Here is a 14,908-nt window from a genome sequence, read left to right on the forward strand (position 1 = left end):
AAAATATTTTTATGGTTGGGGTCACCACAACATGAGGAGCCCTAGAGCATTGGGAAGGTTGGTAATCACTGCTCTAGAGTCCTGAAATCCTTTATACTGAACCTGATCTCATGCTTTTGTTATCTCAGAAACTCACATTTCTACCTGAAATACGCCTCTACCAGTTTCTTCTGAGAAACTGGATCCTCTTAGCTTCTATATACCCCTGCTGTCAAAACTCCCAAGTTCAAGCAGAGGTAAATTTGGCCTAGTCTTGCTGCTCTTGACACTTCATTTCCACGAGTAATCTGACTTCAGTGCTCAACGGCACAGCCTGAGATGTTGCCAATGTCTTCAGGTGGAAATGGGGAAGGCGTACCTCTCAGAGACGGAGTCTTCTGTCTAGTGACAAGAGATAAACATGTAGATTTGAATCATATGTTTAATGTACTACTTTGTTCTGATAAAAACAAAAACAACAACACCCCCCCCATTGAACTAAGATTTAGACATTTGTAGAGAAGATGACAACTAAATTTATTTTGAGCGCCATTGAGCATCTCCTTGGAAGTCCAAAGCACTTCTCCCAACAAAGGGGTATGGTGCCTAAAATCCCACCACTCTGGTTCGGTTCTTCAGGCTTGGCCAGTGAGGTGCATTAGCTCTTACCTACTCTTTCAAGATTATTGTTCAAAACTACTCTATGCAGTTCAGTCAAGGCCAAACTGGTGATCATCACCTGCCTGCCCCTCCTTCATACCACACCTTTTGACTTTCTTGTCCATGCCACATCTATCCTCTCATCTACTCCTGGCCAAGCCTGATAATACCCAACACCAAATGCTGAACAGGCACCTCTTGAAATCATAAGTCTCTTTGCACTTAGCAATGCTCAATAAATCTTTTAAAATGCAAACATAATACACAAATCAAGAACCACACACCATATTGGTTTATTGTAATTAGAATGTTTTTTTAAAAACCTTTCACAAATTGCTTTTTTAAAGCAAATGGAGAGTTATATTTACATTTGCAATTATGGCATACATAAATTTGTTTACTAAGTTGTAACGCATCATTAAATATTATGACTGAACATTTGAGGTTGAAATATTAGTCTTACCCAACTTTTCTTAGAGTCTTCGGACACTTGTGAAATGGGGTCAGGGGAGAAACCGGGAATGCATTCAGAGCTGTAGAAAGGACACCTCTATGCGTTACAATTAAATGGGTGGTACGTAGGGGAAGTGGGAAAGGATAATGGGTAGTGTGTTTAGAAAATATAATTGTAGGAAGCGAGTGAATATAGAGCTATGATGTAAAAGGTTGTAATTTAACGGTATCAACTAATATATAATGAGCCTGCTTTTTAAAAAAGCTGTCTTAAGTTCTTAAACAATAATTTTAAACAAAACAAGTCTTCAATTCAGATGTTTTACTTAAGCTTCGCAAGGTTTTGTTTGTTTGTTTAAGGTTATTATTTTTCTTACAGACACGGAGATAGATGCTAAAGATGTGTAAGGTCATATTTTTAGTTAATATAGTGGGGGCTTTTCACAAGCCAAATAAGATTGAGAATAGGTAGAAACCAGACAGAAAACACCATAGGGCACAGCCTCCATTAGGCAGTAAGAGCTCCCTGCAATTCTTTGATGTGGGCTGGCGACTGAGTTAGTGAAAGAAAAGCAGTTCAAGGAAACCCACAGGTGGTGGACAGGAAACAGGTTTTGGTCAGGGTCAGTGGAGCTAGGCCACTCCTTTCATTCAGGCTTCTCTTTGGAGAGCCGGAAACTCAGCGCCTCCTGACCTCCTGCGGCTGCCATAGAATCCCCGTTGCCATGACTACCGGATTGCGTCCTAAACGCAGAGGCACAGCTGCGAGAGGCTGAAGGGAATCCTGTTGGTCGTGGGGTTTCCTTGACCAGTGATCCAGAGAAGCATCATGGGCCGAAGTAAGCGATCCCCACCCTGGAAGGCTCGGCACCCGCCTCCCTCACTGCCAGCCGGATCCCCCTCTTCCCACTGGCAGAGGCAGCCCTCAGGTGCCTAAGCGGCGCCAGGCTCTCTCAGGTCCCTTCAGGTCCTCTGGGGTCTACTAAGGATCTCTGAAGTTCCATCGTGACCTCTCATTTATCTTGTAGATCCCCAAATTCTTTCAGGAGTTCATGGGTCCCTTCAAGTCCCTTAAGTCTCCTCAGGTCTCTTCAGGTCCTCTTAAGTGCCTGCCATTTTCTACACTTGCAGCCTTCAGCTAGCCAGTCTGTGAAGTGGGCTCCATGGAGAAAGGGAGTTCAGGAAGACAGGTCAGCCTCAGCACATGGCTGGTTAGGCTGTGAAGTCCTGGGTCACCTCTGTGTGCCAGCACTTCTAAATAAGATACTGCTACCTAATGGAGGAGGGCACCAACTCCAGAGCCATGGTTTGACACACACCCTTCCCAATGGCCACCCTAAAAGCTCTGTGGCTTTGCTCTGGGGACTTCACCTTTGGGCCTCAGCTTCCTCACTTCCACAGCAAAGTTTTATTGTATACACTTAGTGAATGTAAAAGTGTTTATCTGAAACTATTTTGTGTCCTCAGTGTGATGGGATGAGCAGATATTTTTAGATTAGATTGAATCATTCCTGTTACCAAGAAAATTTTGATGCCAACAAATGTACTTTGCATACAGTTCCATCTAGCGTGCCAGTAATCATTGTTAAAGTGTCATAACACATCTATGTATATGGTGTGTATGTATATGTGTGTGTGTGCACATGTTTGTAGATGCATATTTGTGTACATGTGGAGTCTGGAGTTTGGCATCCAGTGTTTTCCACTGTATTTTTAAAAGTCAGTATCTCTCACTGGAAATAGAGCTCACCCATTTAGTAAAACTGGCTGATCATTTAGTAAAAAAATGGCTGATCACCATCTAGTAAAACTGAGCTGGAGGGATCTGCCTGTGTCTACCTCCCCAGTGCTAGGATTACAGATACAATACAACCATGTGGCTGGATTCATGCCCTCATGATTTACCTCCATAATTAATGTTTTTAGTCAAGAGATTGTGGTTGGGGCTGGAATATAGTTCAGTAGTAGAGCATTTGGAAGTCTCATGGAAAAAGACAAGAAGGAAAGAGGATGGGAGGGAGAAAAAAAGGGAAGGAGGGAGGAAGGGGAAATGGATGGAGAGACAGAATGAATGAATGTGAGTGAGAGTAAGATGATGGAGGTTTCTTTTTACCCTGGAAATCTGCAAGAGTTCTTTACAAATATTCAGCTGAGAAGCTCTAGCTTGTTGTTAGGTACCTGTTGGCCACGCAGGGCTGGTGGAAGAGAGAGGCCTGAACTGAAATCTAGACAGTGGGATAAATGAGCAGTGCCTCTTCCACATGTGTTTACATGTGCTGTGCCAGGTTTAGATGTTTTACATGCATTTTTGCTATCTCAATAATTTTCGAAGTCAGACCAACTTATCTAATTTTAGGCAGAGCTGATAACCAACCACCTTGGCAAAGATCTGGTCTCAGGAACCAAGGCAGAGTGGAGAGATTTGAGAGTCCTTTTTATATGTACTCTTCCCCCTCAGAGCTGGTTAGTTTTTGTCAACTTAATGCAAGCTGGAATCATCTGAGAAGAGTCATCTCAATCAGGGTATTGCCCTTATCAGATTGGTTTGTGGGGGTATTTTCTTGGTTAATGTTTGATATGGGAAGGCCTAGGCCATGGTGGAAGATGCCATCTGTAGTCATGGAGTATTCTGGGTTGTGCAAGGAAGCAAATTGAGCAGGCCCTCGAGAGCAAGCCAGTAAGCAGCATTCCTCCATGGTTTCTGTTTCAATTCCTACCTCCAGATTCCAGCATCAAGCTGACCTCATGTCCCAACTTCCCTCAGTGACAGATCATGATCTTGGAGTTGTAACATGGAATAAACCTTTTCCTCTTCAGGTTAGTTTTGGTCATGGTGTTTAATCATAGCAATGAAAAGCAAACTTGGACACCTATGCTCCCCTTTGAATAGCTTTTTGCTTGCTAACATCTCTTCAGTTTTCTAGAAGAGTTTGTGGAAACAGCCTTTTTTCTTTAAATGATCGGTAGGATTCATTTGTGGAAACATCTGTGCTTAAATTCTCTTTGCTGGAATGCTTGTTACTGCATATCTAGCTACTTGAGGTGACAGCTCATTAATCTACCCTTGTCTTCTTGAGTGAGCTCGGTAGTTTTCATTTTATCAAACAATTTGCCCATTTAACATACATTCTTGAATTTATTCTCATAATGTTATTTATAATATTTTCTGTAATATTTGTACAGTAGATATATTATCTCTTATTATAAAAATTGACAATCTATGCCATATCTTTTCCTGTTAAAAATAAAATTTACTAATTTCATTTTTTCTTAACTCACCAACTTTGAGTTTTACTGTTTTTCTCCTGATTTCTAGGCTAGTTGATTTCTGTTAGAATCTTTGTTACTTACTTTGTTCTGTTTGAGTTTGGTTTGTCCTTTTCCATGTTTTTTATAAAGTGGAAGCTGATGTCTCTGCTCTGTATCTTTCTCACCAAGTGCATTCAATGCTATAAATTTCTCTTCCAGCAATGTCTTAGCAGTGTCTCTAATGAAGCCGTTCTGCTCAAACTACAGATTTGTCTCTTTTTGTTTCTGTATGTGTGATGTTTAAAAAAATATTTCGCATATTTTTGTCTGGAGTTTAGTTGGTGTAGTCTGGCATTGTGAATCCTAACCTAAGACCCCATCATGCCTGGAATATAGTTCGTTGCTCTTATAATTTAGCCTTGTCCTGGCACTCTTCTTTCCCTGTACAATAATTTCAAGATGAAAACCTCTATATACTTCCAATTCCTTCTTCTGGTCTCCATACTTAGCCTTTAATAGTCCATTGGGGTCTCTTGTTCTTTTCTTGGCAGTTGTGTTGAGTCAGACTCCCTAACACAACTGAGTTTTAAATGACATGCCCTATAGGTCACACTCACTATTCTTTTCCACTGATATTTCATCACTCCTCAACACCAGAGAAAGTTTTACAAATGCACAGCAACTGAGTCTAACACTGCCTGTTTCCCACTGATTTGCCAGTAGTGACGTTCATGTTGCTATTCTGAGAGCAGGTTTGAATTCAAATTCACCTCCTACCTAGCATATGCTTTCATGGTCCACTTGGGTATCAATGATTCCAGGAGGATTGCCAAGAGTTTGAGGCTAGCCTATACGAAGTAATTTTAGGCAGCCTAGGCTGAAATGTGAGACCCTGAATCAGGCAAGCAAACAAATCCTAAAAGAACAAGTACTAACTTGTTTTGTCTTTGGAATTTTGTCAAATTTTACTGAGTGTGTTGAAAATCTTTGTAAAGGAAACATATTGGGACATGCTCTCTTAACTCAGAAACTTTATTGTTTGGTACAGAGTGCTCCTACCAGGTCCTGTGCTGTGTGTGTGTGTGTGTGTGTGTTGTGGTATGTTTGTGTGTATGTGCATGGTGTGTTTGTGTAAATGTGTGTGGGCGTCTGTGTTTGTGGTTTAGCAGGGTTAATGAGTGAGTATGTAGGGTTTGAGTGTGTAGGTGTGTGTGTGTGTAAGTATATGGTGTGTGTGTGATGTGTTTGTATGTGTGTGATCTGTTCATGTGTCTATGTGTGTTGCTTGTGTGTGTATGCCATAGCATATGCATGGAGGTCAGAGATCAGCCTCAAAGTTTGGTCCTCATCTTCCACTTTATTAAAAACAGGACATCTTCAGCCTAGATGACCTGTGAGTTTCCAGGATTCCTTTTGTCTACATGGCCCCTCTTGCTATAGGAACACTGATTGGAGATCTGTGCTTTCTCATTTGAGTTCTGGGGATTCTTTATTTTAGTTTTTAAGACTTCTTTATTTTATTTTGTGTATATGAGTTCTTTGCCTGCATGCATATGTGAATACTACATGTGTAAATTACCCAAGGAGGCCAGAAATAGGGTGCTAGATCTCCTGGACCTGGACCTGGAATTACAGATGGGTGTGAGCCACCGTGTGGGTTCTGCGAACTGAGCCCAGGTCCTCTGCAAGAGCAGCCGGTGCTCTTAAAAGCTGACCCATCTCTCTAGCTCCCTAGTTGGGACATTTTATTGAGTCCAAACTTTTTCCTAACACAAATTCTTGCTTCAGCCACAAAACTGACCAACCCAATGAGTCCTGATACAGAACAAGGCAAAACTAGCATTTTTGTGTGTCTGCAACTGATCTATTTTGGCATTTAAAATACCCAATCAAATTAGTCTATTTGCATCTTCTACATGCAGACATCCAGTTACATCAGCACCATTTGCTTAAGATGCTTTCTTTTTTCCATTGCATAGTTTTGGCTTTTTGTTGAAAATCAGGTGCCCATAAGAGTGTGGGTTTATTTCTGAGTCCTCAGTTCGATTCCATTGATCATCCTGTCTGTCTAGTAGCATGCAGCTTTTATTACTATTGCTCTGTAGTATAGCTTGAAATTAGGGTTGTTGATACTGCCAGAAGTTCTTTTATTGTACAGAATTGTTTTGGCTATCCTGGGTTTTTTATTTTTCCATATGAAGTTAATCGTTTTTTCCAAGGTATGTAAAGGATTGTGTTGGAATTTTGATGGTAATTGCATTGAATATGTAGATGGTTTTTGGCAAGATGGACATTTTTAAATTTTTAATTTTTAAAAGTTTATTACAGTTTATTCACATTGTATTCCACAATAGCCACTTCCCTCATCCCCTCCCGATCCTGCCCTCCCTCCCTCTTCTCCTCCCATGCCTCTCCCCTAGCCCACTGATAGAGGAGGTCTGCCTCCCCTTCCAAGATGGCCATTTTTACTATATTAATCCTAGCACTCCATGAGCATGGGAGCGCTTTCTGTCTTCTACAATCTCCAAGTTCTTTCTTCAAACACTTGAAGTTCTTGTCCTGCAGATTTTTTACTTGCTTGGTTGGAGTTACACCAAGATATTTTATATTATTTGTGGCTATTGTGAAAAATGTTGTTTCCTTAATTTCTTTCTCATACTTTTTGTTGCTTGTATAAAGGAGGGGTACTGACATTTTTGAGTTAATTTTGTATCCAGACCCTTTGCTGAAGGTGTTTATCAGCAATAGAATTTCTCTGGCAAAATCTTGGGGGTCATTTATATATACTATAATTAAATCATCTGTGAATAGTGATACTTTGACTTCTTTTCCAATTTGTATCCCCTTGATCTTGTGTTATTGCTCTAGCTAGAACTTCAAGTACTATATTGAAAAGGTGGTGAAAGGGAGCACTCTCGTCTTGTCCCTGATTTTAGAGGGAATGCTTTAAGTTGCTCTTCATTTAAGTTGTTGTTGGCTATTGGCTTGCTGTATGTTGCCTTTATTGTGTTTAGGTATGTGCCTTGTATCCCTGATCATTTCAAGACTTTAAACATGAAGGGGTGTTGGATTTTGTCAAAGGCCTTTTCAGCATCTAATGAGATGATCATGTGTTTTTTTTTCTTTCAGTTTGTTAATATGGTGGATTACATTGATTGATTTTCATATGTTGAACCATCCCTGCATTCGTGGGATGAAGCCTATTTGATCATGGTGGATGATATTTTTGATATGTTCCTGAATTTGGTTTGCAAGTATTTTATTTTGCATCAATACTCATAAGGGAGATTGCTCTGAAATTCTCTTTCTTTGTTGGGTCTTTGTGTGGTTTAGGTATCAGGGTTATTATGGTGTCATAGAATGAGTTTGGCAATGTCTCTATGTTGTGGAATAGCTTGAGGAATATTGATATCAGTTGTCCTTTGAAAGTCTGGTAGAATTCTGCGCAAAAACCGTCTGGCCCAGGGCTCTTTCTGGGTGGGAGACTTTTGATGACTGCTTCTTGTTGGTATAATGTTCTTTTGGAATGTATACACCTTACCCTTGTTCATTCAAATGCTGATTTCTCTCCTCCACTATCTGGTTTCAATCTGGACATTGCATTGTGATACTTACTCTAAGCATCACCTGTCTCAAGTTTGTGTGAACATGCCACCATTTGTTCTCTCAAATGTCAATTAAAACTACCAGCCACTGATAGGGGAGGTTCGCAAATCATTCAACTTGGCTGTCAATGAAAGTATGCTGGACTTTGAGTCACTAGCATACAACATGAGAATTTTCCCTGTGCTGCAAATCTGTCTAAACAATTGTCTAGCTATATTTTAGGTAATTGACTGGAGAATTCGATACTACGATGGAGCAGCTGAGGGTGGCTATTGTCATGGTAAATTCTACCAGAGTGGACGCAGGACTAGCCACAGGATTATCATCATGGATTGCTGCAGCCATGAATCATCTGAAGGAATGGGCGGGCATGGGAGCATTAGAAGGCCTTCTGGTGTTGGTCACCTTGGTTTGCCTGTGGTATATATGCAAGATTAGAGTCTCACAACAGCGTAATGCAGCCATGACCAGTCAGGCCTTTACAACCATTGAAGCAGGACAGTCTCCCCAAGCATGGTTGGCTACCATAAAAAGCCAAAATGTTATGCTCAGGATGCGAGGCTAAGCACTGCACTCAGGGTCAGCCGCTTTGGACCCAGAGAAGAGCATGTCTGATTGCATGTGGGTTGATGCCCCAGGTCCCACCTCTGAGAAAAAGGTATTGGACGGGTCTGATGCTCTTTGGGTGGATGACACCTAAATGAACATCAGTACAAAGTCCCAATTTATTTCTAATATCAGAGATCAGACCTCTACTCTTGCCTGAGGCGTCCAAAACAAAAAGGGGGAACTGTAGAGAGCTGCGTAATGCTATGCCTTAAAGATGGAGCTGGTTTCCGCCTTCCACCTTCCCGATGGTGAGTGCTCTCTATCACAAACAACTCCACATTTGGCTAAGGCTGAGGATCTGGCTTGCTTCCATGTATGTGGACCTATCTGCATTGCCCACGTGGCATGCTGAGGTTGGCTACCCAGAGGCTATTTAAAGTGGGCTGGCTTTCCCCAGGGTCAGATGATTGTTCAAGGTTCCTGAATAAATTGCATTGAAAAAAAAAAAAAAAAAACTACCAGCCACAATTTTGAGCAATGGAGAAGATAGGGTGGGACATCCTGGTTCAGAGTGGGAGGAGAGGAAGAAAGAGGAGGGAAGGAAGGAGTGGGAGGCAGAGGAGGAGGAGAAGTGGAGGAGCAGAAGCTGGGAGAGCAGAGGCTGGAGGAGAGCTCTTAGAAAGATGTGGAGAAATGAACTGGACCTAAGATATCACTAAAAGCAAGTATAATGGGCGAATCTGAATGGTATGAAACTGCGGCATTGGAGGTTTAGGATGGAGTAACTGTTGCCCAGCATTGTGTTCTAGGTTGACTAAATAAATCCTAGTCTCTGTGTGGTGATTAAACAGCTGTTTAGGATTAACCTCAGCTTTACTAAAAGATTTAACAATAGTAAATATTAATGTCAAAATACAATAGCTTCTATTTCCTTAGGTCTATTTAAATTTATTAACCTGATCTTGATTTAACTTTGGTAAGTGGTATCTATCAAGAAAATCATCCATTTCATTTAGATTTTCTAATTTTGGGCATCTAGGTTTGAGGTATGATCTGATTCTTTGTATTTCCTTAGTGTCTCTTGTTATATTACTCCCTTTTCCATTTCTGATTTTGTTGATTTGGATATTCTCCCTCTGTCTTTTAAGTTAGTTTGGCTAAGGGTTTATCTATCTTTTTGATTTTCTCAAAGAACCAGCTCTTGATTTTATTGATTCTTTGTATTGCTCACTTTGTTTCTAGGTTATTGATTTCAGCCCTGGTTTGATTGTTTCTTGCCATTGACTCCTCTTGGTTGTGTTTGCTTCCTTTTTTTTCTAAAGCTTTCAGGTGAGCTGTTAAGTTGCTAGTATGAGCTCTTTCCACTTTATGAGGGCACGTAGTGCTATGAACCTTCCTCTTTGCACTGTGTTCATTGTGTCCCATAAGTTTCGGGATGATGTGCCTTCATTTTCATTTAATTCTAGAAAGTCTTTAATTTCTTTATTTCCTCCCTGACCCAGTGGTCATTAAGTAGAGAGCTGATCAGTTTCCATTAGCTTGTGGCATTCTGTTGTTACTGTTGTTGAAGTTTAGATTTTATCCACGGCGATCTGATAGAATACAGGTGTTATTTCAATTTTCTTGTATTTGTTGAGGCTTGCTTTGTGTCCAAGTATGTGGTCAGTTTGGGAGAAGGTTCCATTGGTGCTGAGAAGAAGGTTTTTTGTTGTTTTTGTTTGTTTATTTTTGTGTTTGGATGCAACTTTCTGTAGCTATCGGTTAGTTACAATTCAATCATAATGTTGGTTAGTTTTGTTATTTCTGTCATTAGTTTCTGTCTCAATATGATATGTCCATTGGTAAGAGGGGTGTGTTGAGGTCCCCTACTACTTTTTATTTTTATTAATTAAAGTTTATGCACTTTGTAACCCCTGTACCTCCCTCCCTCCTCCCCTCCCAACTCCACCCTTCCTTTCTCTTCCCCATCTGTGCGCTTCCCCCAGTCCACTGAAAAGGGAGATCCTCCTCCCCTTCCCTCTGATCCTAGTTTATCAGGTCTCATCAGGAGTGGCTGCATTGTCTTCCTCTGTGGACTGGTAAAGCTACTCCCCCCTTAGGGGGAGGTGATCAAAGAGCACGCCAATCAGTTTATGTCAGAGACAGTCCCTGTCCCCATTACTATAGAACCCACTTGGACACTGAACTGCTGTGGGCTACATCTGTTCAGTGGTTCTAGGTTATCTCCGTGCATGGTTCTTGGTTGGAGTATCCGTCTCAGAAAAAATCCTTGTGCCCAGATTTTTTGGATCTGTTGCTCTCTTTGTGGAGCTCCTGTCCTCTCCAGGTCTTAATATCTCCCTCTTCATTCATATGACTCCGTGCACTCTGCCCAAAGTTTGGCCATAAGTCTCAACATCTGCTTTGATAGTCTGTAGGGCAGAGCCTTTCAAGGCCCTCTGTGGCAGGCTCCTAACTTGTTCCCTGTTTTCTCCTTCTTCAGATGTCCATCCTTTTTGCCTTTCTGGATGGGGACTGAGCATTTTAGCCAGAGTCCTCCCTCTTGAATAGTTTCTTTAGTTGTACAGATTTCAGTAGGATTATCCTATATTATGTGTCTATATGAGTGAGTATATACCGTGTGTATCTTTCTGCTTCTGGGACAGCTCATTCAGGATGATCCTTTCCAGTTCCCACCATGTACCTGCAAATTTCATGATTTCCATTTTTTTTTTTATTGTTGAGTAGTATTCCATTGTGTAGATGTTCCATATTTTCTGTATCCATTCCTCAGTTAAGGTGCATCTTGGTTGTTTCCAGCTTCTGGCTATTACAAATAAAGCTGCTACAAACATGGTTGAGCAAATGTCCTTATTGTGTACTTGAGCCTCTTTTAGATATATGCCTAGAAGTAGTATAGCTGGATCTTGAGGAAGCATTATTCCTAATTGTCTGAGAAAGTGCCAGATTGATTTCCAGAGTGATTGTACAAGTTTACATTCCCACCAGCAGTGGAGGAGGGTTTCCCTTTCTCCACAACCTCTCCAGCATGTGTTGTCACTTGGGTTATTCATCTTAGCCATTCTGATAGGTGTAAGGTGAAATCTCAGGGTCATTTTGATTTACATTTCCCTGATGACTAAGGACATTGAACATTTCTTTAAGTGTTTCTCTGCCATTCAGTGTTCCTCTACAGAAAAGTCTCTGTTTAGCTCTGTACCCCATTTTTTATTTGGATTACTTGATTTGTTGCTGTTTAAGTTCTTGAGTTCTTTAAATAGTCTGGGTATTAGCCCTCTGTCAGATATAGGGTTAGAATCCTTTCCCAATCTGTAGGCAGTCATTTTGTTTTGATGACAGTGTTCTTTGCTTTACAGAAGCTTTTCAGTTTCATAAGGTCCTTTTTTATTGATTGTTGCTCCTAGAGCCTGTGCTGTTGGTGTTCTGTTCAGGAAGTTGTCTCCTGTGCCAATGAGTTCCAGGCTCTTCCCCACTTTTTCTTCTTACAGGGTTAGTATGTCTCGTTTTATATTGAGGTCTTTGATCAACTTGGATTTTAGTTTTGTGCAGGGTGATAAGTATGGATCTATTTGCATTTTTCTGCATGTAGACATTCAGCTAGACCAGCACCATTTGTTAAAGATGTTATCTTTTTTCCATTGTATAGTTTTGGCATCTTTGTCAAAAATCATGTGTCCATAAGTTTTTGGGTTTATGTCTGGGTTTTCTATTAGATTCCTTTGATCTACCATTCTGTTTCTATGCCAGTACCATGCAGTTTTTATTACTATTGCTCTGTAGTACTGCTTGAGATCAGGGATGGAGATACCTCCAGACGTTCGGTTGTTGTACAGGATCATTTTGGGATTTCTGGGTGTTTTTGTTTTTCCATATGAAGTTGAAAATTGTTCTTTCAAGGTTTGTAAAGAATTGTCTTGGTAATTTGATGGGAATTGCATTGAATCTGTAGATTGCTTTTTGCGAGATGGCCATTTTTACTATGTTAATCCTGTCAAGCCATGAGCGTGGGAGGTCTTTCCATCTTCTGATATCTTCTACAAGTTCTTTCTTCAGAGACTGAACAGTTTTTTCATACAAGTCTTTGACTTGCTTGGTAAGAGTCACACCACGGTACTTTGTGTCCTTTGTGGCTATTGTGAAGTGTGTTGTTTACCTAATTTCTTTATCAGCCCTTTTGTCTTTTGTATACAGGAGTGCTACTAATTTTTTTAAGTTAATTTTGTATCCAGTCATTTTGCTGAAGGTGTTTCTCAGCTATAGGAGTTCCCTGGTAGAATTTTGGGGGGACACTCATGTATACTATCATATCATCCTCAAATAGTGATATTTTTACTTCTTCCTTTGTGATTTGTATCCCCTTTATCTTCCTTAGTTGTCTTATTGCCCTGGCTGGGACTTCAAGTACTATGTTGAAGAGTTACAGAGAGAGTCGGAAGCCTTGCCTTGTCCCTCATATCAGTGCGATTGATTTAAGTTTCTCTCTGTTCAGTTTTATGTTGGTTAGAGGCTTGCTGTATATTGCTTTTACTATTTTTAGGTATGTGTCCGGCATCCCTGATCTCTCCAAGACTTTAAACATGAATGGGCGTTAGGTTTTATCAAATGCTTTTTCAGCATCTAAGGAGATTATCATGTGTTTTTTGTTTTCAGTTTGTTTATATGGTAGATCACATTGATAGATTTCTGTATATTGAACCATCCCTGCACACCTGGGATGAAGCCTACTTGGTCATAGTGGATGATATCTTTGATGTGTTCTTGTATTCGATTTGCAAGTATTTTGCTGAGTATTTTTGCATCAATGTTCATAAGGGAGATTGGCCTGAAATTATCTTTCTTAGTTGGGTCTTTGTGAGGTTTAGTTATAAAGGTGACTGTAGCTTCATAGAAGGAGTTTGGTAGTGTTCCTTCTGTTTCTTTTTTTGTGGAATATTTTGAAGAGTATTGGTGTTTGCTCTTCTTTGAAGGTCTGGTAGAATTCTGTGCTGAAACCATCTGCCTGGCCCTGTTTTTTTTTTCTTCTTTCTTTCTTTTTGGATGGAATGACAGCTTCTACTTCCTTAGGGGATATAGGACTATTCAATATATTTACCTGATCTTGATTCAATTTTGGTAAATGGAATCTATCAAGAAACTTGTTTATTTTATTCAGATTTTCAAATTTTGTGGTATATAGGCTTTTTGAAGTAAGACCTAGTGATTACTTGGATTTTCTGTCATTATGTCACCCTTTTCATTTCTGATTTTGTTAATTTGGATAGTGTCTCTCTGCCTTTTAGTTAGTTTGGCTAAGGGTTTGTCTATCTTTTTGATTTTCGCAAAGATCCAGCTCTTGGTTTCATTGATTCTTTGAATTGTTTCATTTGTTTCTAATTTATTAATTTCATCTATGAGTTTGATTATTTCCAGCCACCTACTCCTCTTTAGTGTGTCTGCTTCTTTTTTCTCTAGGGCTTTTAGGTGAGCCATTAAGTTGCTTGAATGAGATGTTTCAAATTTCTTCTTGAAGGCACTTAGTGTTATGAACTTTCCTCTTAGCACTGCTTTCATTGTGTCCCATAAATTTGTATATGTTGTCCCTTCATTTTTATTGAATTCTAGGAAGTCTTTAATCATTTTCTGGGCCAATGGGATGTTTTTCTTTTCTTGGCCAATCTATTTGGTGGTCTGTAGGCTTCTCGTATGTTTGTAGGTATCTCTTTTTTAGGTTGGGGACGTTTACTTCTGTGATTTTCCTGAAAATAATTTCTCTACCTTGGAGATTGGAGTCTTCTTCTTCTATTCCTACTATTCTTAGGTTTGATCTTTTCATATTGTCCCAGGTTTCTTGGATGTTTTGTGTCAGAAACTTTTTAGATTTAACATTTTCTTTGACTGATTATTGATGCCTTCAATCATATCTTCTGTACCTCAGATTCTTTCTTCCATCTCTTGAGTTCTTTTGGTGATGCTTTTGTCTTTAGTTCCTGTTTTCTTCCTAGGTTTCCCATCTCCACGATTGTCTCAGATTATGTTTTTGTAAATTGCTTTTATTTCCATTTTTAAGTCTTGAACAGTTTTATTCATTTTTTCCTCCTGTTTGGTTGCATTTTTCCTGCATTTCTTTAAATAATTTATTCAATTCCTTCACCTGTTTGATTATATTTCCTGCATATCTTTGAGAGATTTTTGTTGTGTCAATTAATATTTACTATTGATCTATCTTCTGGTAAGGCTGCTGTTAATCCTAAACAGCTGTATAACCAAATCACCACACAGAGACTGGGTTTATTTAGTTAACCTAGAACACAATGCTGGACAATAGTTACTCCCTCTTAAACCTCCAAGCCCTCATAGTTTCCTAACATTTAGATTTTACCCATTATACTTGCTTTCTGGTTCATTCTCCACATCATCCAAGATCTGTCCTCTA

General features: G+C 39.9%; 1 protein-coding gene across 3 annotated transcripts in view; it reads left to right on the top strand.

The window, feature by feature from the left end:
* The first annotated feature begins 1,800 nt into the window (after positions 1–1,800).
* Dnaaf11 (dynein axonemal assembly factor 11) overlaps positions 1,801–14,908 on the top strand; it is a 140,987-nt gene continuing 127,879 nt past the window's right edge. Inside the window, exon 1 of one of the 3 annotated variants that reach the window (XM_021655126.2) lies at positions 1,801–1,931. In XM_021655126.2, the coding sequence (XP_021510801.1) occupies positions 1,922–1,931 (10 nt within the window). In that variant the 5' untranslated portion in view covers positions 1,801–1,921. The remainder of the gene's footprint in view (positions 1,932–14,908) is intronic. The other 2 variants (XM_060389345.1, XM_060389346.1) reach the window with 2 other exon arrangements.

Source organism: Meriones unguiculatus, chromosome 8, assembly GCF_030254825.1.
Source record: "Meriones unguiculatus strain TT.TT164.6M chromosome 8, Bangor_MerUng_6.1, whole genome shotgun sequence".
Taxonomy (NCBI): domain Eukaryota; kingdom Metazoa; phylum Chordata; class Mammalia; order Rodentia; family Muridae; genus Meriones; species Meriones unguiculatus.